Below are 24474 nucleotides of genomic sequence, written 5' to 3'. Positions count from 1 at the left end.
TTATGGACCTTTTGGTCTTTGGGCAAGCTACCCAATCAGAGTCACTAAAGGCTTTCAAGTGCACAGTCGATTGTGATGAGAGTAGAAGTCCTTGTCCTATGGAACCTTTCACATATCTCAAAACTCTATAGGCTGGATTCATGTGAATTTGGGATGGTTTGTCCATAAACTGGCTAAGGATGCTAACAGCATATGTAATGTTTGGTTAAGTTATAGTTAAATAGATTAGCCTCCTAATAAATCTCATATGACCTGTAGCATTAACTAGAGAGTCTGAAGATGAGTGTGACAGCTTATGATTCATTTCTATTGGAGTGTTGGTTGGTTTGTATCCAAGCAAACCATCCTATTCAAGGACTTCTAAGCTATATTTCCTTTGACACAAGTGAATCCTTGAAGTTGATCTTGCAATTTCCAAACCTAAGAAATACTTCAGATTTCCAAGGTCTTTAATCTTGAATTGAGAATGGAGATGTGCTTTGATACTGTCAACAGCAACCATGTTAGAACTTCCAATGATTATATTATCAACATAGACTAACAAGGCAACAAAACTGAACTTGTCATATTTTGTAAAAAATGAGTAATCTATTTTGGACTGCTAGAAACCAATTGAAAGTAAGGAAGAAAATAATTTTGAGTACCATTGCCGAGAGGCTTGTTTAAGCCCATAAAGGGACTTGTGTAATTTACAAACCGGACTTTTATCTTTAGGGTGTGGTGACTCCCCCTGAAATTGATACCCTGGATGCAAGTCTGTAATTTATTCATCCAAATCTCCATGGAGAAAGACGTTGGGTATATCCAATTGATACAAGTGCCACTTGTAAATAGCTACCAATGATAAGAAGAGTCTAACTATTGTGAGTTTTGCCATTGAGCTAAAGGTTTCTTAATAGTCAAATCCTTCTCTTTGTGTGTAACCATTGCCCACTAATCTGGCTTTATTTCTTTCTAAGGTCCCATCAGATTTTAGTTTCATCTTATACACATATTTGCACCCAATAGTAGATTTACCAAAAGGGAGAGTAGTGATAGTCCAGGTTCTTGCCTCTTGCCAATATGAAAACTTCACAGCCTCTTAGTAACTTTTTGGTTCATGTAAAAGAGATACGAAAAGAGCATATGACCTGTGAATGGGTGACAATCTTGTGTAGGTTAAATGTTGATTGAGAGGATCAGCAGTTGAGGTAAGATGAGTTGGGAAAGAATCAGTGGTGGTGGCAAGTTGACAGTGATAGTCTTGTAGGTAGGTAGGTTGTTGTCTAACTTGATATGATCTTCTAGGGGGTATAATATGAACTGAGTCATTAGGGGAAGGTGATGAATGAGGGGTTTGAGATAATGATATATGGGGTTGAACAGTTGAGGATTTTTTAGGCAATGAGGAATGGCTGTCGAGGGAATTAGGTGATGAGGGTCCTGTATATGTGTCTGAGTACAGGATAGGTTCAAGATAAAAGAAAGTAGAGTTTGATAATGGTGAATGTAAGACTAGACTAGGTGAAGGAATGGTATGGATGGTGTTGGAGCCACGATCTTGAGAAGGAAAAGTATACCCATAAAAAGTAACATCTCTAGAAATGAAACATGAATGAATTTCTAAATCATAGAGCTTATACCCCTTGACACTAGTTAGGTAGCCAAGAAAGATGCATCTCTTGTCTCTAGGACTTAGTTTGGATGTGTTATGCTTGAGGGTAAATGCAAAACAAAGGCATCCAAATACCCTTAGATGTGTGTATGATGGTTTTGCTGAGAATGAGACTTCAAAAGGGGACTTACTGTTCAATATGGGAGTAAGTATTTTGTTAATGAGATGGGTGGTTGTCATGACAGCATCCCCCAAAAATGGCAGAGAAGCTTGAAAAATGAAGGCCCTTAGCAACACATAAGAGATGTTGATACTTTCTCTCAACCATCCCATTATGTTGAGAGGTGTAAACACACGTCTTTTGATGCAAAATTTCATTAGAATTGTAGAAAGTGGGCATGTCGAATGCATGTCAATTATCAAACCTAATTTGTTTTATTTTGGTGTTGAATTAGGTGTTAACCATGAGAACAAAGTTTTGTAAAAGAGTCATTGTCTCAGATTTTAATTTCATCAAATAAATCTAAGTGACCCGAGAGTAGTCATCAAATATAGTTAAGAAATAATGATGAACCTGGATTGATGCTTGTGAATAAGGCCCCCAAGTGTAACAGCCCGCTAGAAATTCAATTGTGAAATTTCTATTAACTTTAGGAATCTCGTGAAAAACCCATAAGTTTTCACGAATCCATTAATCGTATAGGTTTTTGTCTAACTACATAGTTAGTGTTATTATTTACTATGGTATCAGAAGTGTATTTTTGATTATTAGAGATAGTTAGAAGTGTCAAAATGTATTATGATTTGTGCCATTAGACTCGGAGGGTTATTTAAAGTCTTAAAGCGCAATAACATTTTTTCATATTTTCAGACAAAACGTCTGTTCAAAACTGTAGATATTATTGGATAAAAAGAAATATCTTGAGGTAATTTTCGTGAATATTATTGGGTAAAAATATTTTGAGTTGATTTTTATAGATATTATTAGATAAAAATATCTTAAGTTGATTTTTGTAGATATTATTGGATAGAATATTATGAGATAATCTTTTATAGATATTTTGGGTAGGAGAAAACCACACTCAACTCTCAACTCCAGCCTTATCACCTCCCTTATCTCGTCCATAAATGTGTCCAGCCAGCACCCATGAACTTATCTTCAATTACTCCTTCTAATAAAAGATTATCAAACACTCTCTCTCGGACAGATTTTAGGAGATCTTTTGCATGCCCATTTCGAAGCTGTTGTAAGTGTTTTATCATAAAATCTTCTTCATATAAGCTGTTCTTTTTTGAGTTTAGTTTACATGGATATCTTATTTTCCCCATTTGAAGATCATTTGGTCAGTCAAATATTGTGTAAACTATAGAAAGGTCATTCTGGGAGATAAACTGGAGAATATGTTATAGTTTGGAGTTTTTGACCAAACTAATGGATAGATATTGGTCCGAAATTTTTATGGAGTATTTTTAACATGTATATGTGACTATTGGTTGAGGATTTTTGCATGATTAAAGGTTTTGATGAAAGATGTTCTTAGATTTAGAAACTTAGAAACTGGAAGAGGAAAAACAGTTTCTGTTTTGAGAAAGTTTAACTCTTTGGTGGTCTAAACCTATTCTAATGACTTTGATAATTTTATTAGAGGATCCTAAACATCTTATATACATGTTATATTATTATTTTGTAGATATTTGATGTTAGTTTCAAAGATATGAAATTTTATGCAAAGAGATATTCAGATAAGCCAAAGTGTGGATATTCTTGGCTAAATTTATGTTTTGGTTAATTTCTAACCATGTGATCTTGAATTAGAAGCTTGTATATGTTTTAGGACATTTTTTTTAAACCATGTAATGGTTTGGTTTGAAGATCATATATTTATAAGTCATAGATCAAGAGATTTATCAAAACTAGTTTAGGAAAAAGTTCCTGTTTTTTGACTAAGTGTAAAACCAAAAACTCCAAAATGTTATTTTGTGATTTTGGTGACTTTAGTTTGATGATTTAAAGCATGGTTGATGTTAGGATGATATTATGAATATGTTAGAAGTAAGATTTGATTTTTGAAATTCTTGGAGATGTTTTGATTTAAGGTCAAAACTTGTGATTCAAGTGCTTGGATCTTTTTACAAAAAAGTTTGGTGTTGATTATTAGCTTTTTCTAAATGGATGTTTTAAGTATGGTTTTGAACTTAGGATTGGAAGATGTTTGTTGCAAAATTTTGGTTTAAGCATGAGTTTTGAAGTTGGAAGGAATTGCAACAAAAATAAAGGGAAATGGCCTATGGATGTTTCGACCATAGTGTGTTCTTCATAGTTGTGTTTTGTTTTAAATTTTTCTGAGTTGATATTTAAGTTTAGGACAAAATTTACATGAAGAATGTAAATTTTGGAAACTTTTGGAGTTAGTATGCAAAATCCTTAAGTTATGGGTAAAACGGTCATTTTCCCACATGTAGAGAGTAAAATGAAAATTTTACTCTTTAAGTTAGTATTTTCCATATTTCAAATTATTAGTGATTTAGTTCTAACTTTTAGAATCACTAATTACAGTTCCTCGTGATCGCACTTGAAGTTTTATAAGAAACGCGGAGATCGAGGTAAGTTAGCTTTTAACTTACTAGCAGTCTACTGTGTACGTGTGCTAAGTAAAGGAACTATAGTGTATGTATGTATGTTATCATATATGTCATGCCATGCCAAGTTATCACGTAATTATCTATTATACAGAATTTATTATGTCATCAATTTTTATCTATTACATAATATATTCTGTCATGTATTACTGTACATTACAAGTATGTCATGTTAAATATGTTGTCTATTATATGTTATGCCATGTTACGAAATGTTTCTATCTCAAGTTGGTCATGTATTTCAAGTTATATTCAAATCAAGTTATGTTACGTCAAGGCTCCAGTCCTTTAGTTTTCTAGTCACGTTTCATCTTGAGTACATTCAGTTTGTGTAGAATACATGGGGCCACAACAACTGTGGAGTATGTATTTAACAGCATTGTGATGTGTAGAATACATGGGGCCACAACAACTGTGGAGTATGTATTTACACGTAGAATACATGGGGCCACAACAACTGTGGAGTATGTATTTTTCATGTTAAGTCAAGTTTGCGTACAATACATGGGGCCACAACAACTGTGGAGTATGTATTTTTCATGTTAATTCAAGTTTCAGAGTAAGTTCATACTAAGTCAAGTTCAGTTCATGTTTCAATTTAAGTTATATCAATTATGCTTTAATTATTCATGAATTTGATTATACATTTATGCTTTTACTGTCATCCATGCATCATTAGCATGTGTGGAAGTTTTTTGTTAACTTGCTGAGATTTGAAATCAAATCTCACTGTGGTAGTCCCAACTACCATTCTCCTCGAGTGGTAGATCTTGTTATAGGACCTGAAGGAGGATCAGGAGCTGACCAACTAGACACAGTCGATTGAACGACGGTGCGTCGTTAATGTTAATATAGTAGTTAAATTACTACTTGTACGATGGAGTTGCATCTCCAGTACTTTTGGATCATAACTATTTTGGACTAGTGTTGTGATTTTAGTTGTTCAATAGGTTTTTATGTATGGAGTATGTTTTAAGCATTTGTGATATTTCAATTTGGTGCATAGTATTGCTAAAGAAAAAAAAAATTATCCGCTGCGAATATTGCATATTGTTAGATGCATGTTAGGAACATTGCATCTTATATGTCATGAACGGGGGCAGGTAACCTTGTGTTGCATGTCTCAACGCTTCAAATTTCCGTTCGATCCCAAATGGAATTTGGGGGCGTCACAGGGTGGTATCAGAGCAATACGTCTCTGGGCAGTAAATCCACATGTCCTTAGGAAATGCACCAAATATTAGGTTTGAAATTTAGTTGTTATTAGGCTTGAATTTCTTAAATGTATGAGAGGTATTATATGATTGTAATATGTATACTCGTGTGTTACAGGAAGAGACAAATGACACATGGTAGAATACCTCAAAACCCTGAAGGTGGTATCAATCAGGAGAATCATGATTCCCCGATGGATGGAGGATTAGCTGAAGCTGTGCGTATGCTGACTGACGTGCTTAGACATCAGCAACAGCAACAAGTGAACGCACCTAGACCCGAAGTTAGGGGTTGTCCATATGAGAAGTTTATGCTACCGTTACCCAAATTTTTTTGGTAATGAAGGACCACTGAGAGCCGAGAAATGGATTATAGATCTCGAGAGAACGTACGAGATTTGTGGATGTCTTGAGGACCAAAAGGTTCTATATGCTGGATACCTATTACAAGGAGAAGCTGGAATATGGTGGGATACACGTAGGCAACTTCTAGTTAGGGAACTAGGTAGTATGGCTGCATTGTCTTGGGAGAGGTTTAAGGAAGAGTTTGACAACAGATTCTTCCCAGACTCTGTCAAACAATTGAAAGCCCTGGAATTTGCGTCCTTAAAACAAGGTAGTTTGACTGTAGAGCAGTATGCTGCTAAATTCATGGCATTGGGAAGGTTTGCACCACACTTGATTTCAACTCAAAAGATGCAGGTACAAAAGTTTCAAGCAGGACTTCTGCCTAGAATCCGAAGTCAAGTAGCTTGCCTTAGAATAGAGAATTACCAAGAGTTGGTAAATGTAGCAACAATAGCAGAGGCTGAGCAGAAGGAATTGGCGATCCAGAACATGACCGATCGAAAGAGGGCCATGCCATTTACTACAAGCAGTAGTGCTGAGAAAAAGAGGCATTTTTCTAGTCCGGAGAAAGGCAAGGGAATAATGATTGGAGGACAGAAGTCGTCCTTTTATTCACCATGCCCTAAGTGTGGTAAGCTTCATTCTGGAGAATGTTACAAGGGATATGGAGTCTGTTACCGATATGGAAAACCAGGACATATGATTAGAGATTGTCCTAACGCCAAACAAGGTAGTGGAGCTGGTGATCGCAAGCCAAGGCCCCACATCCCGGCACAAGTGTATGCAGTAACACCCGGTGATTTTGATGTTGACGCACCTGAAACTGATGAAGCTAGCGTCATGACTGGTATTTTTTTTATTTTATTTTATATTTTTTTTCTTTCCTTTTAGTATTTATGATGTTGCAGGTATTATGAATGTGTTAGAATTAGTATTAATATTGGTGTATATATATTTTTTTAGGAAGGGTTAATTTGTTTAGGTTCTCGGCTTGTGCACTATTCGATTCAAGTGCGTCGCAGTCCTTTGTGTCTGCAGCATTTGCACGAATTTGTAGTTTGCGGACTGAACTATTACCACGACGGGTTGTAGTATTAATTCCTGATGGGAATACAGTATCTTGTACCCGTTTAGTTAATGATTGTCCGTTAGAGCTAGAAGGAAGGACACTGAAGGCTAACTTGTTAGTATTCGGTCAGATGGAATTCGACCTGATTTTGGGGATGGACTGGCTTTTCAAGCACTACGCTGAGATAGACTGTCGGAAACGAGAGGTTGTGTTTGAACCTCCAACTGAAGACAGGATGAGTTACGCAGGAACATCAGTTAAGGCCACCCCACCTTTGATCTCGGCGTTGCAAGCTAGGAAGTGTATCGATGATGGAGCCTCAGCGTTTTTATTGATAACTGTAGGGGAGACAACCAAAACTATAGGAATCCAAGGGATACCTGTGGTTGAAGACTTTCCTGAAGTTTTCGTTGATGAGTTACCTGGTTTACCACCACATAGAGAAGTAGAATTCCAAATAGAGTTGGAGCCGGCAACAACTCCGACTCACAAGGCGTCATATTGTATGGCCCCTACCGAGTTGAAGGAGCTCAAGCTACAATTGGAAGAACTTTTGGAGAAGGGTTTTATCCGCCCTAGTTCTTCGCCGTGGGGAGCACCTGTGTTATTTGTGAAGAAAAAAGATGGATCTATGAGGATGTGTATAGACTATAGAGAGTTGAATAAGGTGACGATTAAGAATAGATACCCATTACCCAGAATCGATAATTTGTTGGATCAGTTGCAAGGAGCAGCAGTGTTTTCAAAGATTGACCTGAGATCCGGGTATCATCAGCTAAAAGTCAAGGATCAAGATGTGCTGAAAACTGCCTTTAGGACAAGGTATGGCCACTTCGAGTTTTTAGTGATGCCTTTTGGGTTAACCAATGCTCCAGCCGCATTCATGGACATGATGAACAAAATATTCAGACCTTATTTGGATAATTTTGTTGTCGTATTCATTGATGACATCTTAATCTACTCTAAGAACAAGGAGGAACACAGACATCATCTAAGCATGGCTTTAACTATACTTAAGGATCAGAAACTTTATGCCAAACTTAGTAAGTGTGAGTTCTGGCTGGAAGAAGTAAAATTTCTAGGTCATGTGATCTCTAGTAGAGGAGTAGCAATAGACCCGAGTAAGATTGAAGCTGTAACGAACTAGCAGAGACCGACCAGTGTGCATGAGATCCGAAGTTTCTTAGGACTGGCTGGTTACTATAGGAGATTTGTGGAAGGATTCTCCCGTTTGTCTAGACCATTCACCGCCTTGACTAAGAAAAATGTGAAATTTACTTGGAATGATAAGTGTGAAACAAGTTTTCTTGAGTTAAAGAAAAGACTTACCACTACACCGGTACTTACACTGCCGGAACCTCTTAAATCTTTTGTAGTATATAGCGATGCATCTAAGGCAGGACTCGGATGTGTGCTAATGCAAGAAGGGAAAGTGGTTGCTTATGCTTCACGACAACTGAAGAATCACGAACAGAATTATCCTACTCATGATTTGGAATTAGCTGCAGTAGTTTTTGCTCTTAAGATTTGGAGACATTATTTGTATGGCGAGAAGTGTGAAGTCTTCACAGATCACAAAAGCCTAAAGTACCTGTTTGAGCAGAAGAATCTTAATATGAGGCAAAGAAGATGGCTGGAATTAATCAGCGACTATCAGTGCGACATCAAGTATCATCCTGGAAAGGCCAACGTGGTAGCTGATGCTTTAAGCCGCAAGAGCAGACAAGAAGCTTCATCAGTTCCTTCATCAGAAGTAAATTCCCTCTTATGTAGTATGAGAAAACTGTTGATTAGAAACCGTAGTCAGGAAACCATGTTGACTACAATCCAAGAATTCATTCCATTGGACTGGGAAGAACTGAAAGACCGTCAAAAGAAGGACAGTAAACTTGCGAAAGTTGTAAAAAAGATCGAAAAGTCAAAAGGACCAGTGGACTTTAGCCTCAGAGAGGATGGGACTCTGTATTACAAGGACCGAAGAGTCATTCCAGCAGATGAAGAGTTAAAGGAAAAAGTACTAAAGGAAGCTCATAACACACCTTACACTGCTCATCCTGGTAGTACAAAAATGTATCAGGATTTGAAACAGTCTTTTTGGTGGGAATGAATGAAGAAGGACGTAGCAGAATTTGTGAACAAATGTTATGTCTGTAGATTAGTAAAAGCAGAGCACCAAAAGCCAGCCGGTAAATTGCAGTCATTACCAATCCCAGAATGGAAATGGGAGGATATTTCCATGGATTTTATAGTAGGCTTTCCAAGGACCTCAGCCGGAAATAATACTATCTGGGTAATAGTTGATCGTCTGACAAAAAGTGCTCACTTCATACCCATTAAGAATACAGATTCTTTAGAAAGATTGACGAGAATTTATATAGCAGAGATTGTCAGATTACATGGAGTGCCTAAGACGATCGTATCAGATAGAGACCCTCGTTTTACGTCACGCTTCTGGAAAAGTTTACAAGAATCGATGGGCTCTAGTCTGAGGTTTAGTAGTGCATACCACCCACAAACAGATGGACAGACAGAAAGGACGATTCAAACTTTGGAAGATATGCTAAGATACTGTGTTTTGGATTATGAAGGGAATTGGGAGAAACAATTACCTTTGGTAGAATTTACTTATAACAATAGTTTCCAGGCCACTATTCAAATGGCACCATATGAAGCCTTGTATGGTAGAAAGTGTAGATCACCTCTGTATTGGGATGAAGTAGGGGAAAGCAAAGTAGTTGGACCAGAAGTCTTACAAGAGATTAAGGACCAAGTACACTTGATTAAAGAAAGGATGAAAACAGCACAGAGTCGACAGAAGAGCTACGCTGATAATCGAAGGAGGAGTATAGATTTTAAAGTTGGAGATTGGGTCTATGTGAAGGTATCTCCTATGAGAGGAGTAAGTCGTTTCGGAGTGAAAAACAAGTTAAGTTCGAGATATGTGGGACCCTATGAGATATTGGAGAAAGTGGGAGTAGTTGCATATCGTTTGGAATTGCCAACTGAGTTCCATGGAATTCATAATGTTTTCCACATGTCTTCTTTGAAAAAGAGTTTTGGGAATCAGACACCAATGATAGTGGATCCCAATAGCATACCTTTACAACCCAACTTGACCTATGAAGAGAAGCCAATGCAAATTCTTGACTGGAAAGATAAAGAGTTGCGGAACCGTAAGATCCCATTGGTCAAAGTACTTTGGCAAAATCATAATATTCAAGAGGCGACTTGGGAGAAGGAAGTTGATATGCGAGCCAAGTACCCCCAGTTGTTTGACATCTAAATTCAGTCTTGCAGAGTTGTTTTGGGCTTTTGCTTAATTGATACTTTGTGGTTCACTTGTACGGGACTGACAATATCAGACGTTGTACTTCGTTATTCGAATAACAATAAAGTATATGTGTTTCCTTAACTTTTGAATTGTTATTTCTTACTTACTTCGATTTCGAGGACGAAATCTTTTTTTTAGGAGGGGAGATTGTAACAGCTCGCTAGAAATTCAATTGTGAAATTTCTATTAACTTTAGGAATCTCGTGAAAAACCCATAAGTTTTCACGAATCCATTAATCGTATAGGTTTTTGTCTAACTACATAGTTAGTGTTATTATTTACTATGGTATCAGAAGTGTATTTTTGATTATTAGAGATAGTTAGAAGTGTCAAAATGTATTATGATTTGTGCCATTAGACTCGGAGGGTTATTTAAAGTCTTATGGCGCAATAACATTTTTTCATATTTTCGGACAAAACGTCTGTTCAAAACTGTAGATATTATTGGATAAAAAGAAATATCTTGAGGTAATTTTCGTGAATATTATTGGGTAAAAATATTTTGAGTTGATTTTTATAGATATTATTAGATAAAAATATCTTAAGTTGATTTTTGTAGATATTATTGGATAGAATATTTTTAGATAATCTTTTATAGATATTTTGGGTAGGAGAAAACTACACTCAACTCTCAACTCCAGCCTTATCACCTCCCTTATCTCGTCCATAAATGTGTCCAGCCAGCACCCACGAACTTATCTTCAATTATTCCTTCTAATAAAAGATTATCAAACACTCTCTCTCGGACAGATTTTAGGAGATCTTTTGCATGCCCATTTCGAAGCTGTTGTAAGTGTTTTATCATAAAATCTTCTTCATATAAGTTGTTCCTTTTTTAGTCTAGTTTACATGGATATCTTATTTTCCCCATTTGAAGATCATTTGGTCAGTCAAATATTGTGTAAACTATAGAAAGGTCATTCTGGGAGATAAACTGGAGAATATGTTATAGTTTGGAGTTTTTGACCAAGCTAATGGATAGATATTGGTCTGAAATTTTTATGGAGTATTGTTAACATGTATATGTGACTATTGGTTGATGATTTTTGCATGATTAAAGGTTTTGATGAAAGATGTTCTTAGATTTAGAAACTTAGAAACTGGAAGAGGAAAAACAGTTTCTGTTTTGAGAAAGTTTAACTCTTTGGTGGTCTAAACCTATTCTAATGACTTTGATAATTTTATTGGAGGATCCTAAACATCTTATATACATGTTATATTATTATTTTGTAAATATTTGATGTTAGTTTCAAAAATATGAAATTTTATGCAAAGAGATATTCAGATAAGCCAAAGTGTGGATATTCTTGGCTAAATTTATGTTTTGGTTAATTTCTAACCATGTGATCTTGAATTAGAAGCTTGTATATGTTTTAGGACATCTTTTTAAACCATGTAATGGTTTGGTTTGAAGATCATATATTTATAAGTCATAGATCAAGAGATTTATCAAAACTAGTTGAGGAAAAAGTTCCTTTTTTGGACTAAGTGTAAAACCAAAAACTCCAAATGTTATTTTTTGATTTTGGTGACTTTAGTTTGATGATTTAAAGCATGGTTGATGTTAGGATGATATTATGAATATGTTAGAAGTAAGATTTGATTTTTGAAATTTTTGGAGATGTTTTGATTTAAGGTCAAAACTTGTGATTCAAATGCTTGAATCTTTTTACAAAAAAGTTTGGTGTTGATTATTAGTTTTTTCTAAATGGATGTTTTAAGTATGGTTTTAAACTTAGGATTGGAAGATGTTTGTTGCAAAATTTTGGTTTAAGCATGAGTTTTGAAGTTGGAAGGAATTGCACCAAAAATAAAGGGAAATGGCCTATGGATGTTTCGACCATAGTGTGTTCTTCATAGTTGTGTTTTGTTTTAAATTTTTCTGAGTTGATATTTAAGTTTAGGATAAAATTTATATGAGGAATGTAAATTTTAGAAACTTTTGGAGTTAGTATGCAAAATCCTTAAGTTATGGGTAAAACGGTCATTTTCCCACATGTAGAGAGTAAAATGAAAATTTTACTCTTTAAGTTAGTATTTTCCATATTTCAAATTATTAGTGATTTAGTTCTAACTTTTAGAATCACTAATTACAGTTCCTCGTGATCGCACTTGAAGTTTTATAAGAAACGCGGAGATCGAGGTAAGTTAGCTTTTAACTTACTAGCAGTCTACTGTGTACGTGTGCTAAGTAAAGGAACTATAGTGTATGTATGTATGTTATCATATATGTCATGCCATGCCAAGTTATCACGTAATTATCTATTATACAGAATTTATTATGTCATCAATTTTTATCTATTACATAATATATTCTGTCATGTATTAACGTACATTACAAGTATGTCATGTTAAATATGTTGTCTATTATATGTTATACCATGTTACGAAATGTTTCTATCTCAAGTTGGTCATGTATTTCAAGTTATATTCAAATCAAGTTATGTTACGTCTGGGCTCCAGTCCTTTAGTTTTCTAGTCACGTTTCATCTTGAGTACATTCAGTTTGTGTAGAATACATGGGGCCACAACAACTGTGGAGTATGTATTTAACAGCATTGTGATGTGTAGAATACATGGGGCCACAACAACTGTGGAGTATGTATTTACACGTAGAATACATGGGGCCACAACAATTGTGGAGTATGTATTTTTCATGTTAAGTCAAGTTTGCGTACAATACATGGGGCCACAACAACTGTGGAGTATGTATTTACACGTAGAATACATGGGGCCACAACAACTGTGGAGTATGTATTTTTCATGTTAATTCAAGTTTCAGAGTAAGTTCATACTAAGTCAAGTTCAGTTCATGTTTAAATTTAAGTTATATCAATTATGCTTTAATTATTTATGAATTTGATTATACATTTATGCTTTTACTGTCATCCATGCATCATTAGCATGTGTGGAAGTTTTTTGTTAACTTGCTGAGATTTGAAATCAAATCTCACTGTGGTAGTCTCAACTACCATGCTCCTCGAATGGTAGATCTTGTTACAGGACCTGAAGGAGGATCAGGAGCTGACCAACTAGACACAGTCGATTGAACGACGGTGCGTCGTTAATGTTAATATAGTAGTTAAATTACTACTTGTACGATGGAGTTGCATCTCCAGTACTTTTGGATCATAACTATTTTGGACTAGTGTTGTGATTTTAGTTGTTCAATAGGTTTTTATGTATGGAGTATATTTTAAGCATTTGGGATATTTTCAATTTGGTGCATAGTATTGCTAAAGAAAAAAAAATTATCCGCTGCGAATATTGCATATTGTTAGATGCATGTTAGGAACATTGCATCTTATATGTCATGAACGGGGGCAGGTAACCTTGTGTTGCATGTCTCGACGTTTCAAATTTCCGTTCCATCCCAAATGGAATTTGGGGGCGTCACACCAAGTGTCACAATGAACCAATTCAAAAGGAGCTAAAGTGCAAGAGATACTTAGATTGAATTATTTCATTTTCTTTTTAGCCAAATGGTAGATAGTACATTGCATATCCTTGTCACTTTTTTATATTGGGAACATAAAACTGAATTATATTCATTCTCTGTTGAGAAGTGTGCCCCAATCTAAAGTGCCAAAGATCAAATTGGTTTGTTTGGGCTGGTTGAATGACAGTGTTATTGAGAGGGTGTGAACCATTGACTGTGTTACAGTTAGGTGGATTGGAAGTGAGAAAGTAAAGGCCATTGTATACTCTAGTAAGTTCAATTGTCACCCATTAAGAAATGGCCTGTATGAAGAAAAGTTTGTTTAGAAAGATACGACAAAGTGAGGTGCTATGTGTGAGTTCGTTAACAAAGATTAAATTGAGGGTGAATGATGGCATATAGAGTACATTGCTAAAGGTCAATGTATCATACAATTTCACAATTCCAATGTGAGTCACTTCGGCTTGAGTTTTGTTAGACAATTGAACAAAGAAATAAGTCTCACAAGTGATGGAAGTGATAAGTGATAGAGAACAGATCATGTGATTTGTAGCTTCAGTATCAAGAATCCAAGGTGTAGTTTTGTGAGCTTGTTGAATGATAGTTTAAAAAAGATACAAGCTGTTCTTGGTGAGTTGGAAAAAAGAAAGAAAGATGAATTTGTATATAAATATGTACCTGCCATCTTGGAGGAACGAGGGCCACTAGTTGTGGATTCAGCAAGCTTATCTTGATCAAGTGATGGAGGGTTACCAACATTAAGCTGTGCTATTTTAGCATTGAGAAGTGCAAGGAGCTGTTGAATCTGAACTTTATAGGTGGGCAGCTCTTATCCTTCCATGGGTGCTTTCTCATGGTTTTGTAATGTGACTTGGTTTGTAAAGTGTCCATCTAAGAATCCTCCATTTGACTTGGTGAATTTAAAGTTTGGAGGGGAACCAATTAGTTGATAGCATTTATCCTTGCATGACCACTCTTACCATAATGGTAGCAGGTTACATCAACCTTGTCCATTTTCTTTCCCTGAGAGTAGAATGTAGCCAAGGCTGATGTCTTATGATTAGGCAGCAAGAAGGCAGGAGTTTCCCTCTGCCTTTTTTCCTGCAAAACTAATAAAAAAATCATATCTAAAGATGGCATATGAGTCATCAAAATTATTGCTCCTTTATGCTATTAAAGCTGTCATTTAACCCCATCAAAAATTTAAAAATACAGTCTGTCTGTTGATTCTCGATAATTTTATAATATTACAAGTACACATCCCACAAGAACAATGAGGAAGGGGTCTGTAGTTGTGCATTTCTTCCCAAGCAGCATTGAGTTGAGTAAAATAGTCACTTACAGATTGAGATCCTTGTGTGATAGATGCAAGTTGTTGTAGAAGTTAGTATATCCCTACACTGTCTAGTTATGCAAATTGAGTTTTGAGTTTATCTCATACTACTTTGGTAGAGCTAATGTGCAAAATATTAGATGCAATCTCCTTAGAGATGAAGTTTAGAATTCATGATAAGATGAGGTTGTTACACCTCAACTAGGGTATGTAGGGAGGATCTGTTTTGGCAGGTGTTTTGATGGTTCCATAAAAAGGCTAAGTTTGTTCTTGATGAAGATAGCCAGCGTGAATGATCTGTTCCATGAGAGATAGTTAGGTCGTATTAAGTGTGGAGTGACCACCATAGTATTGACATTATCCCTGCGATGAAGGAAGAATGGACTGTTGGGATTTTCATATGGGGATGAGTTGTGAGAGGTGTTGAAAGAAGAGGCTTCATTAGCCATTGTGAAAGTAGTATAATCAATGAGATGAAACTATAAGAAGATTGAATTAACAAAAGTAGATAAAATAGCAGCATGAATCACAAATGACCATGCTCTAATACCATGCTCTAAACAAATGAAGAACAAATTGATGAATGTGATGAGTGAACTGAGGTGAAAAATAAGTTGATGGCCTGAGTGAGTTATTTGAGACTAGCAAATTTGAAGAGAAGAACACTACTTTTCTCATTAAGTTATATAAGCTAGTTTATATAGAGCACGGCACGTACATAAGGCATAAGTGTCAAAAAAAAAAGAAGAAGAACAAAACAGACAAATTCTGTCCATTGTACATAAAAGAATGCTTTTTATCTACTTTACTCTTAGCCTACTTTATCACAAAGCTGCTATGTTATGCTCCCACTATCACTATTTATTTTATTTGTTCTGATCACAGCAAATGTACATTCACAATGTTCATTATCTGGTGCTACATATCCTCTTGAATAGTAGCTTCATGCTGTGAGTTATGGGCAGCAGCTTCGTGCAGCAAGTTCATCAATGGACTTTGTGACAAAAGACCTTGGCTTCAAATATAACTTTTCAATGTATATATATATGAGACATTACCCTTGACAAAATAATGAAATCTATCTAGCAATCAACGATAATTTAGAAAATTATCATTTGACTAAATCCAAATCTAGAGAACATAAAGGGCCTTGAATTGGACTCCATTAAGGAAAAGAAAAGAAGAAGAAAAAAACCTCAGCAAAACAAAAAATTAAAAAAATACACTCATTCCTAAAATATTCACTATTTATAAATCTCCATGGCTATATTATTTGAGAGAAAAGTGAATCCCAAATGAGGAAAATTCAAATTAAACTAAAACAAAACTACTCATGTATTGGATCAAATATTATATATACACCACTATCGTACTATACAAAATAATGGAGATGTTTATTGTATACACACACGTACAAATGTTTGTATATGCAGGACCCGAGCCTGGAACTAGCCTTGAAAGCTCAATCAAATGGGTTGGGCTTTAAAACATTTCTAGCCATATTTTGACTATTTCCTGCAATCATTTATTTTTTCTTAAAAAATAATGAAAAATATTAGATATATTTTGTTGATGTTGTGTTTTGCAGGTCGAGCAATTCCACAATAGCCAAACTCCAAAACCTACAACAAAGAAGAAGAATGGGCTTCGGTGAGGTATGTGGTCCCTCCAATGCCAAAGTCAATTGACAGTCTATAAATGATGGAGAAAACTAAGAGAGTTAAGAGAAAGAGTAAGAATTTAGAGAGATTCTCCCTGGGAAGGATTGGGGTATTTATATCTTGCTTGAACTCGGTTGCTGAGAGAGATCATGAGATGTCAGGTCATACTTGAGTTAGACTTGCCACCAGTGCCCCCCCGTCATGGCAATGTGTCAAGCCGAGGTCGTGTTGTCCTACGGCACCTCAGGCAGCACAATGTTGCGTGCTCGAACTTCTTGACATGCATTAAATGTGAAGTAGTCCTCGGTAGTGTTGTTCTCTCCTTTTTATACTATTTAATATAGCGTGCCTTTGGTCATGTGCACCCATTACCGAACATACTCAATTGCTTGGGCTCTAGGAGGTAGGCGTATGCCCAGTGCTTTCTGGTAAGACCCAGTTGGCCACTTGGGTCCCAGGTGATCCCTGCCCGAGGTGGGATCTTTGGCCTAGTTGGGCCCCGTGCTCGATTCTCTCCAGATGGGTAGGCGCATCATAGACTCAGTGCTTCAGCTTCCTAGATCGAGCTCCTAGTGCAACTCAACTTTTGCTTAATGGGCCCAGGGCCTTCTAGTATCCTACAGCCTGATCCCGTTGGGCTTGGGCTCTTATTGGGAAGGGCTCCCCTCACGCAGTCATTAAATGCCGCACATTTCTATTAATAAATAAATAAATATAAGAGTTACATAAAAAATTATTTTTTAATAATAAAATTTAATTTTTTTTTAAAAAATATGATGTGCACTTTATAACTATATATATAATATTAGAAAATTATTTAAAATAATTCTATTTAATTTGGTTTTTCTTTTTGTTGCGTTGAACCAATTAGAAATTTAGGACTCACGTACTTGGTTATGAACGAGAAGCATCCACCTCCACGTGTAACTAACTATAAAGGGCATTTTCGGTATCTCGGCCACAAAAGAACAAATCGGTATATTTAGATTGAAAACCCTCCCTATTTAAAGTCGTCCCCTCATCCTCTTTGTAACTAACACGGACCTTCCCTTCGAATCGAGCGATAGAAAGGGATTAAAAACCCTAGACAACTCCAAAGAAAATCCCTAGACCAAAACTTGTGTATTTTTGTTTTTAATCGCTTCAACAATTAGATATTGTTTCCTGTTCATTTCGTTTCGGTGTTTTCTCTGTTTCAGATATATCTATCTGTGTTTTTGTTGTCGTTTTTTTTTCAGGAAAAAGAAACGAAATGATTGGAAGCTGAGTTTACAGAGATTAAACGTGTATTCGTATTTTTGTGGGTTTGCGTGTTCTTACTCTAATGTGTGGGTTTTGTGTTGTGAAATTAGGGTTTCACATATCATCTCCCTTTCCTTACGGAAGTTTAGGCTTTTGAGTGTTTCCTCGCCGCGAATCCGACTATTCCTGTGAGTAAGTGCCATCTGTTTCATCAATGGTTTGTTTTTCAGTCTTCGTTCTTCATTTTTGTTTGATTCTGGAGCGAATGGTGCCTGGATTAATTAGGGTTTGTTTCACACATTTTTCTGGCTTTGTGTTCAACTTGAAGTTTTTGGTTTCTGATGGAAATATTTCTGGTCATGAGATTTCTTGGCTATTGAAAGCAATTGAGGTGGTCCTTTTTCACCTTTGAGTTGGTTTTATTTTGTTGCATGTTGCATCATTATTAGATAATTTTTTTGCGGATTTTTTTTTTCTCGAGATTACGAATTGGTTAATTTGTAAAGGCTTATAGTTCTTTACGTAGGATGTGTATCTTGGAAAGCATTTATGGGAATTATTTTATATTCCCATAGAATGTAAGGTAACTATAGCTTGTTAATTTCAATAATTCTTTTTCGTACCTGGTAATTAATACAAACCTCGTTGTAACGCGTAATGTGCATTTTATTGCTTACACATTATGTCGAAAGGGAGCATGACGTCTTTTTCTATCCCATTGAAAGTTTAGATTTGGATCTTGCTTATCAAAAATAAAAAAAAAAGGTTTAGATTTGGATCTGCTTTTTTTTTTTTTTACCCCTGCATGATGTGTTTTTCTTGCATGAAAGTTACTTTTCTCATACATGCATGTGAGAAATACATTGCCGTTAGGCTATAAAGAACGTGGAGATATTATTTATTTTATTCGAATTGACAAAAGAAATTCAATAGTTTATGGGATTAAACTAGTGTTCTACATTACCATACCCGACAGATTTTGAGATGAACTACCCATATACTAAGATCCTGTTCTTATGAATAAACCTTCTGGATCACCTATAAATATATATATATTGAGATCCTGTTACCCCAGTTTTGATACTGAATCGTCTACAAGATTTACTGTTGTAAATTTTCTTTGCCTGTACATGTTAGGTTGCTTAGGCAGTTGTGTTTCATCTACAGTTCCATGTGCCTTATGTCATGTTTTTTTATTGGATAAAGCTACATTTTCAATTATTTTATTTTTATGTTGTTGATCCATGTCCAATCCATTTTTAGTGCCACGTAGAGACTACCTCTTTTATTTTATGTTTTGCTGAAGCTGTTCTGGGTTTTGTTACTCTGTTTGTATCAATTTTAATGTATTAACTGGGTTTGTGAAGGTGACTCTTAGTTGGAAAGATGTCGTCACAGTATCCCATTCTTGGCAATCGGCCAATTGATCAGTGGAAGGTTACAGAGCTAAAAGAGGAACTTAAGAGAAGGAAATTGACAATCAAGGGGCTGAAGGATGATTTGATCAGACGTTTGGATGAAGCTATCCGTATTGAAATGGAAAGTGCTGGAAATGATGTGGATAATGTTCTTAATAGTGGAACCCAACCTTTAGTTGGTGCAAGAGATGTGCAGTCGGTGCCTGTTGCTGCAGAAACAGCTAAATACCTTGCTGATCATGGTGGTAAAAAGAACAAGGAGCCAGATAAGGTTGTGGTTCAAGTTGACATTAATGACAGTGTAGCAGCCTTGGATCAAGAAAAAGTTGAGGAAGCTGGCTTCAGTGGTACTGATTCTGGCAGGGTGGAAGAGAAGCTGGTTGTTCACACAACTGCCATTGAAACCAGCGCTAAAGTATCTGAGATTGTGGTATCTGAGGTAGCGTTGAGTGGGCAGGATTTGGAGAAATTTGAAACTGAGAAGGAGAGTAGAAACTCAAAGCCCCAACTGGATAATGAGGGTTCAACGCCCCAGCTTGGAAATGAGGGTTCAACGCCCCAGCTTGGGAATGAGGGGTCAACGCCCCAGCTTGGGAATGAGGGTTATGAGGGTTCAACGCCCCTGCTTGGGAATGAGGGTTCAACGCCCCTGCTTGGGAATGAGGGGTCAACGCCCCAGCTTGGGAATGAGGGTTATGAGGGTTCAACGCCCCTGCCTGGGAATGAGGGTTCAACACCCCTGCTTGGGAATGAGGGGTCAACGCCCCAGCTTGGGAATGAGGGTTATGAGGGTTCAACGCCCCTGCGTGGGAATGAGGGTTATGAGGGTTCAACGCCCCTGCTTGGGAATGAGGGTTCAACGCCCCTGCTTGGGAATGAGGGGTCAACGCCCCAGCTTGGGAATGAGGGTTATGAGGGTTCAACGCCCCTGCGTGGGAATGAGGGTTCAACGCCCCTGCATGGGATTGAGAGTTTAAAGACTCCTGAGAGTGTCAAGCTCGACTGTTCTACCCCGGACAACCAGGTATCTGAGGTCAGCCCTATTTTTGGGTCTCAAGTAAAATCTGATTCTATTTCTACTGATTCTGTGTCAATTAATGAAAAGAATGAACTAAAGGATAATGTAATTACTGATCATGTCAAATTAGAACTAGATGTTGTTAAGCCTGAGATGGTGGTACCATCATTCAGCAATGTTGTCCCAGTTGGCGGTGAATCACATCCAATGGATGTTGAAGGGCCACTTGAGAACAAGACATCTGATGCAGAGAAAGATGACAACAATGCTACAGATGCAGACATAAGCAAGAAAATTGATGGTACGGATGTAGGGTACTCGGAAAAATTGAATTTAGACCGAAGTTCTGGTGATGATTCCATGGAAGAGGATGTGCTGGAGGGTAAGCAAATTGATTGGAAGTATAATTCTGAAGAAGTCAACAAAAGTGGAGTACCTATTGTGAAGGAGGAAAGTCATGCTGCTGTTCTTGGGGATTCTTTATCTGGTGAGAAAAGGGATGTCCAAGTTGAGAATGAGAGTCATCGAGCTGCAACTGTTGAGAAAAGAAAACTTGATGGTAAGAATTGGATCCTGATGGTCTTTATTAATCTTTTTTAGAATTTTTTCTTTAATCATTTATTGCATTTGTTTACTTCCTATTCTTTGTTTGGCTTTGAAGCTTTATTTAGTCTTGCGATCGAGATGCATTTTTTTCTTTCTATTTTTTGCATTCATTTTTATTTATTTTCTTATTTATGCATTTATTTATTTGTTGTATGCAAAACATATGTGATCTCTTATATATCCATTATATGAGCACTTTGATGCCTTAAAATCCGTACAATTTGATTAGTTAGTTGATGATAATTGAAGCAGCCATCTGTTTAAGAATAAAACAGCGTATATATATTTATATTTATATATAAGTAAAACCCTTTTCTGGTCAGGAGAGACAAAAGTTGAATAGTTAGGGAAAGAGAAACTTGAATAATCATATTAATATTGGCAGTACATAACTTAAGCCTTTAACACGGAGCTGTTTACAATCTTCAGTAGATTATAGGTGAAGGGAAATAAAAATTTGTTTAGTTTCACCCTGCCATTACTGGTCAAAGAAAGGTTTTCAGCCTGCCATTGCAGTGCCTTCCATATACAACTTCAACATTTATTTCCCATCATATATCTAATGTGATAGGCTTGATATAGATTCCCATCTGTGTGTGTTTTTGTGTGTGTGTGTGTGTGTGTGTGTTTTTCTCTCTGTACCTCTTCTTTTTCTTTTGAGGTTATTGGTTTTTTCAACTTGCACGATGCACTTCCCCGGGCTTTTCTGAATGAGTAATCAATTGATGATGGCGAAAGCCCCATTGCTCTTGCTAAAACAAGCCGACGCCAAGTGTTGCAGTTCAGCCATTCTCTTTATCCACAACTGAGCTGTTTCAAATTGATGCCCATATCTCAATTTATCTTCTAATTATAAAGCTGTTGTTTCTTCCCCTTAATCTTTGCCTTGCTACATCTTTAGCTTGTTTTCTTGTTATAGATAGCGATATGAAAAAATGGCTAGTCATCGAGGCAGATATTGATTGTTCTCTGGTGGTTTTCACATGGTGGTTTATTTCTTTCAATGGTTTTGCCTCTGAAAATACGGGCTACAGATTTTTGTCCATCGTACTCTATTTCTTCTTCACAACTTTATTAGTGTGGATCTGGAACTTATAAAAAAAAATATATACATATATACATCCTTTTTTATTTTTTGCTTTGATTGATTATTGTCGAGATGAGCCCAATATTTGCTTGCACTGATTGAGATATAGATATAAGTGATTTTTTGGAATTGCAAGCTACCATTTATTAAAAGGAAATTTTGCTCACTATAATCTGGTTGAGGGCAGCATTTGGCTAAGATGACTAGCCTTAATATATATTAGTTTTATTTCCCATGTTGATGAGCTTAAAATGTCATTCTGGATGAGAAACAAGCAGTATCATAGCAAGATGCGATTCAATTTTAAGATCGGCTAGACTGCTGCCTAAATTTTATGTGTTGGATTTCTGCCCGACGTTTCATATATGATTGACCTGTCAGTGTTTTAGAAATGTATGTAAAATTAATTGTCTTCATCATTGTTTAAGCTTCTATTTATTTTCAGTCATTCCCAACTCCTACTTATTTGCTCCTACTTCTTTGGCAACCTTATTTATGTTTAACCATTTTTTATGATTCTTCTTTGAGAATAAACTTGTTTTGTTGTTTTTATATAACTGAAAGTTCCATGTTCTTTTTAACATACAATTTGACAGTAAATAAATGTTTGGTTCTTTATATTGTGTAGTGCATTTGAACATTTCAAGTAAATTTCCTTGTAATTTTTATATTATTAGATGTCCATACAGATCAAGCAGCAGCAAATAATGAGCCAATCAAGAGGCAACGTAGGTGGAACTCTGAAGGCCTCAAAGTTCCAGAGCCTCAGAGTACAAATTCTACGCCTAACACTACTCCCAAGGATGCTTTCCAGACAACTCCCAAGGACACTTTCCAGACTACCCCCAAGGACAATTTCCAGTCTACTGGTTTGAAACGTAATCTCTCTAGATCAGACTCTACAAATAGTGATAGTACACCAAAGGAACGTGTTGGTGAGTTATAACTTTTTTTTTTAATTAAATATTAAGATTTCTAGCAATATTTGATTTAATATCTAACGGTTTTCCTTTTTTATATGGGCAGTTCCACCATCGCAAAAAGCTCCATCTAATTCACTTAGAATTGATCGATTTCTGCGGCCCTTCACCTTGAAAGCAGTGCAAGAACTTCTGGGCAAAACTGGGACTGTTACTAATTTCTGGATGGACCACATCAAGACCCATTGCTATGTTACTGTAAGACTGGACTTCCCTACTCATTATTTGGTGTTCACAGTAGCACATTTTCTTAGGTCGGTATTAGGCTACAAAGAAGGGGTGGCCTTTCTGCACTTTAAAGCTGTCTCATGTTGTCTTTCAAATGTACAGAGGTTCTACTAGGCTACAAAGTCCAGTTCTTTTAGTTATTGTAGAATCTCCACATGACATAAGTAGACAACCTTCTGGCCCATCTAGTTTGTTTTGCTTTAGCATTCATTTATATGAAATTGTGGATCATGTGGATATTCTTATTCCCCTTGTTCTGGTAACTTTTATGCAGTACTCATCAGTAGAAGAAGCCATAGAGACAAGAAATGCTGTGTATAACCTGCAATGGCCTCCAAATGGTGGGCGTCTCTTAGTGGCTGAGTTTGTCGATACTCAGGAAGTGAAAATGCGGTTGGAGGCACCTCAAACTCCAGCTGCTCCTGCCAGTTCTGGTCCTACTGTTCCTCTAGCCCCTCCCACCTCGCAGCCGCAGCCCTCGCCCCGTCAGCATAATAGGCAGCAGCTTCCACCCCCACCTCCTCTCCCACCTCCACCACCTTTGTCGAACTCACCGGAGTCACGAGAGCGGGCTCATCTTCCACCCCCACCTCCACTTCCAGAGAAAATTGATCCACCTATTGTCACTTTGGATGATCTCTTTCGGAAAACCAAATCAACGCCTCGGATCTACTATTTACCATTGTCAGAAGATCAAGTTGCAGCAAAACTTGCATCCCAGGGCAAAAACACCAAGCAGTAGGGGATCAGGCTATCTAACTTATTGCTAGCTGCTCAATGGATTTTCTTATGGGTTGGTCGGTGTGTTAGATAATGATGGTAAGAAAGTATCATGTGATTGCATCTTTGCAGGTCTGCAGGTGTTGCTTGTCGGAAGGAAATGTACCGGGCAAGCAGAAGCATCCAGTTGGTAGATGGGTTTGGGTTTTTGCGAGAGGAGTGCTTTGATTTGAGGTTAAGTTATATCTAGTTTAGAATATCCTTCAAAGTTAAGAGCTCTCTTTGAGTGGACAGATTTACCTTCTAGAGCAGCTCGTTTTCCTGTTGAACTGGAGTTTCTATTTTGTGAACTTTTGAGTTGCTAGAGAGTCTAATTTCTATTGGATATGTCCCCCTTTAAATATAGAGATGCCGTTTGAAGTTGGGGATCTCCATGTTGATGGGTGTCCCAGATTCTTCGGGCATTGAATCCGCTATTATTATTATTATTATTATTATTATTATTATTATTTTCTTCCATATGCCATATAATAAGTACTAGGTTCA

At 36.6% G+C, this 24474-nt stretch overlaps 1 protein-coding gene and 1 non-coding gene across 10 annotated transcripts; both read left to right on the top strand.

Annotated features, from left to right (window-relative positions):
• The first annotated feature begins 17649 nt into the window (after positions 1-17649).
• Positions 17650-24439, top strand: LOC122303572 (apoptotic chromatin condensation inducer in the nucleus-like). Of its 9 annotated transcripts, none has more exons than XM_043115400.1 (7): positions 17650-18063; positions 19239-19865; positions 19956-20866; positions 22678-22935; positions 23027-23178; positions 23483-23946; positions 24061-24439. In XM_043115400.1, the coding sequence occupies exons 2-7, from the start codon at positions 19258-19260 to the stop codon at positions 24176-24178; spliced, it is 2511 nt and encodes an 836-aa protein (XP_042971334.1). In that variant the 5' UTR covers positions 17650-18063; positions 19239-19257; the 3' UTR covers positions 24179-24439. The 9 variants fall into 9 exon arrangements, with proteins under 9 accessions (XP_042971334.1, XP_042971333.1, XP_042971331.1 ...); XM_043115399.1 differs by having other exon boundaries at positions 19239-19927; positions 19982-20866; XM_043115397.1 differs by having other exon boundaries at positions 17650-18059; positions 19250-20866.
• LOC122305963 lies at positions 21593-21748 on the top strand. The gene has a single exon (XR_006241388.1). It is a non-coding gene; the product is annotated as a small nucleolar RNA snoR134 (small nucleolar RNA).
• Positions 24440-24474: the final 35 nt, after the last annotated feature.

The sequence above is a fragment of the Carya illinoinensis genome, chromosome 3, assembly GCF_018687715.1.
Source record: "Carya illinoinensis cultivar Pawnee chromosome 3, C.illinoinensisPawnee_v1, whole genome shotgun sequence".
In the NCBI taxonomy this organism is placed as follows: domain Eukaryota; kingdom Viridiplantae; phylum Streptophyta; class Magnoliopsida; order Fagales; family Juglandaceae; genus Carya; species Carya illinoinensis.
This window is presented reverse-complemented; position numbering and strand designations above follow the sequence as displayed.